This window comes from Thrips palmi, unplaced genomic scaffold (assembly GCF_012932325.1).
Source record: "Thrips palmi isolate BJ-2018 unplaced genomic scaffold, TpBJ-2018v1 HiC_scaffold_3, whole genome shotgun sequence".
Classification (NCBI taxonomy): domain Eukaryota; kingdom Metazoa; phylum Arthropoda; class Insecta; order Thysanoptera; family Thripidae; genus Thrips; species Thrips palmi.
This window is the reverse complement of record NW_023144630.1, coordinates 7283745-7287393: the sequence shown is the minus strand read 5'-3', so window position 1 is coordinate 7287393 and position 3649 is coordinate 7283745. Positions and strand designations below refer to the sequence as shown.

General features: G+C 44.9%; 1 protein-coding gene and 1 non-coding gene across 2 annotated transcripts in view; one reads left to right on the top strand and one right to left on the bottom strand.

The window, feature by feature from the left end:
- Positions 1 to 908: 908 nt before the first annotated feature.
- Positions 909 to 981, bottom strand: Trnat-cgu. Its single transcript has one exon. It is a non-coding gene; the product is annotated as a tRNA-Thr (tRNA).
- A 947-nt stretch (positions 982 to 1928) lies between these two features.
- LOC117648488 (zinc finger protein 239-like) overlaps positions 1929 to 3649 on the top strand; it is a 2767-nt gene continuing 1046 nt past the window's right edge. Inside the window, exons 1-3 of the mRNA XM_034390994.1 lie at positions 1929 to 2202; positions 2291 to 2347; positions 2924 to 3633. Of these exons, the coding sequence (XP_034246885.1) occupies positions 2968 to 3633 (666 nt within the window). The 5' untranslated portion in view covers positions 1929 to 2202; positions 2291 to 2347; positions 2924 to 2967. The remainder of the gene's footprint in view (positions 2203 to 2290; positions 2348 to 2923; positions 3634 to 3649) is intronic.

Here is a 3649-nt window from a genome sequence, read left to right as displayed (position 1 = left end):
TCTCTCCCTCCTTCTTTCCGTGTTCATTCACACTCATCACGCTTTTGTACGACAGTTTGTGTTGACTCAGTTAAGGTGTCAAGGAACTAATCCATTTGGCGGGAATCGAATTTTCTTCGGCCGTTGTTCGCTGGGGAAACCTCTCTGACATCGTCCCTCAATTGTCAGGAAACAAGTCACTTACGTACATGTATGTGCCTACTCCCTCGTTTCAGGAACGTGACATCACGTTGAAACGAACGTGACAAAATGTCACGTTCGTTACTCTTGCCAAGCTTTAATATGAATATTTCAGTCAATCTAGTTCCATTCCAAAGTCCTCTTGCCTTCCTTGCACGGCAAAAACAATTCAAGGCTTTCCCCGGAACTCTCCAGTTCCTAACTAAATCCAAGTCCATCCAACTACAATAGAAGATGAGATACACGAAAATGCTCAAATATTGACATTCGTTTGAATGAGGATAAGCTAAGTTATGTCTGATTCACATTCAAACTAATGCGACACAACACTCAAAGGAACGTGACATTTCGTCACATTCGTTTCGACGTTCACGTTTCACGTTCCTGGAATGAGAGAGTACCTGGAAAAACCAGGAACAGTTTTCTTTGAATGTGATCCAACTCTGAGTCGTCAGTAATTGAACCCCAGCTTCTGGCTTGGCGATTTGCCTCGCTGCCAACAGCACTGGGTGCACGCCGCGAAGGGAATAGCGCAGCTGGTGACCTAAAGGCTCATTGGTAATTCGTTATCAGGGTACTAATTGGAAAAAAAAAAATTGAGTTTATTTCAAAGACAATCCTTGGACAATCCGTAATCCAGCTGACATGAAATTTACCAGTCGTTGCCTCTTTGGATAGTGGTACTGCAGCGACCTAGTGTTCCACGAGCCTCAAACTGGAAAAAGAGATGCCCCCTGTGAGATTTGAACTCACGACCCCTGGTTTACGAGACCAGTGCTCTAACCCCTGAGCTAAGGAGGCTGAGATGCTCGAACAAGCACCTGGCGTCCATTTGAACACGGCTTCACTCCACAAAATCGGACAAAGTCGTTCGCATTTGGTAGCGTGCTGATAAGACTCGCCTCGCTGCTGTTGAATCTCGCTGGCGTGCCTCGTGTCAAATAAAACAATCAGACACCGGTATGGTACAGTCTACGGTAAGTTAGCTCAGGGGTCTTGACATGTTCTCCGACAGCAAGATGGCTAATGGCACCACACGCTGAATGTTTACAGATGTTTGGTACGCGGCGTTACATTATTTAAGACCTGTTAAACAGTTTTGCATAATAACTCACAAATTTGCATACATTTATGCACTTGATCGCATCATAGTTTACAAATATTACGTATGCACAAAATCGTGCTTGTTACACGTACGAATTCTACATAAACTGTGTGCGAGTTGGCTCAAATTTGTGACAGAGTACACTTAAAATTTCTTGGAAAGAAAATTGGCTGGTTCTTTTCAACATCACTACTTTTGAGCTAACAGAAACCTATTTTTTTCGTGAATTTTTCTCTGCATATTTACAGCAAAAATGGAAATTTGAGTCGTCTGAAATTTCAGAGTGAGATTTCTTGCATGGGAGATGAGCCCGAGTGCCAGCTACCGTATGGCCACCGCAGATAGTGACACACTCTGACGTCACGTGGAAACCAATGTGAATCGTGACTCGTTTGTTGAATATTGTGTTTACGGTCGTGGCTCTCCCTGTCAGTAAGCTATCGCTACTTACTAAATTTTACGTACAATACGACATATTACAGCTGTTCGTACAAACGAACTTTTCCTATGATTTTCATACGGGAATCTGCAAATTTCTTTAAGTAGGTGCAAAATGGCGTACTAATAGAATGTGCCTTATATGTGCTCAAATATAAACAACGCACTCGTACAAAATTTGTCCAAAAAAATTAGTGTGTAGCCAAGGCACGTTGTTACTTAGTTATTAATTTTGTTATTTGACTTGGGATTCGTAAAAGAAAACTTTGAGATTGATCTGTACGCAATTCTTTTGGATTTGCTTCCGGTCCCCTCCAGCGGAGTCTTGTCAGCCACACATTAAATGGTCGTCCGTAACTAGAGGCAGTGCAGCAGCTCGTGAAATCACAACGAAAAACCGTTACGCAAGACTTGGATCGACGTGGTGTACGCCTACACTGTCCTCGTCAGCCTGGCCGTCCAGAGATGCAGCCCAGTGAGTACGTGTTGTGTTCACACCAGACCGTAGACCAACACATCAAAATTAAGTGTACTAAATACTCATTGACGTTTCTGTCGCAATTGTAGTTGATGGACTGGAGTCACCGCGAGCTTAGACGGACACTCGGATTCCTGTCAGCCCTGGTACGTATTGCTGTGCTTGACGCACGATTTTCTGCTACACCCATTTACGTAATGGTGAATTAACTCCTCAGTCAGTACATTTTCTATACTACTACGCCATTGCAGTCGCTGGCGACTTAAGGAAGAATAAGAAGTAGCACATAAACAGAAACTGCGTCCCAGACTTGCCAATATCTCACTACACTATAGCCGTATACATTTCAGGGAAGTTTCCAAGAGGCATTCTGGCTCGGAATTACTCTAGCGGTACCTTGAGCTGAAGGGTGAATTTTATTCTTTTCCTTGAGTAGGGTTGTCGTTCCGTGTTTGAACTAGCCGAAGATTTCTATTGAAAGTACATCTTTCACCTTTACTCAAAAACACTTTCAGAAAAGTTGATTGAACTGTTAACTTTCATTATATTTATTACCTAGTACTACTCTTTATTTACTTACCAATGACTCGATCGTATCCATCTTTTCGTCTTGTGTGCATTCGTTTGAATGTTATAAATGCAACGCTCTGTTGTATCCACCGTTCTTTGACAATTGGGTCGAGGGTTGTGTTTTATAGTGTATCCCCTATGTCTCGTTACAGTAACCTGCACTCCATCGCTCCGAGTCCTCGCTCGTGCACGAAAAATGCTCGCCAACTGTCCCGTTGGCCTGAAGAGGTCCGAGTCAGGCCTTCACCTTCAAGCTCACATCGGAACCCGCGCAGGGGAGAGGCCTTTGCAGTGTACGGTGTGTGACAAGACTTTCGAAACAAAATTTAACTTGCGGATGCATCTCCGTATCCACACCGGAGAGAGGCCTTTTGAGTGCGAAGTGTGCAAGAAAGCTTTTTCTCGTAAGGAAGACCTTGAAAAGCACCGCCGCGTCCACTCAGGGGAGAAGCCCTATGAGTGTGCTGTCTGCAAACAGAAGTTCACCCAAAGAGCACACCTCTACACTCACAAGCGCACACACACTGGTGAAAAGCCGTTGGAGTGTGCGGTCTGCACCAAAAAGTTCAGTACAGGCAGTCTTCTTCGAGGGCATCTGAGAACGCACACGGGAGAGAAGCCTTTCGAGTGCTATGAGTGCAGCAAGAAGTTCAGAGACGGTAGGGACTTCAAAAGGCACCTCAAGACCCATACCGGCGAGAAGGCCTTTGAGTGCACAGAGTGCGAGAAGAAGTTTGTTGCAGGGGGCGACCTGCGACGGCATTTGAGGACCCATACCGAAGAGAAGCCCTTCAAGTGTGGAGAGTGCAAGAAGGAGTTCGCTCAGAGTGCCCACCTTGAGAGGCACAGGTGGTCCATTCAGGCGAGAAGCATTTTAA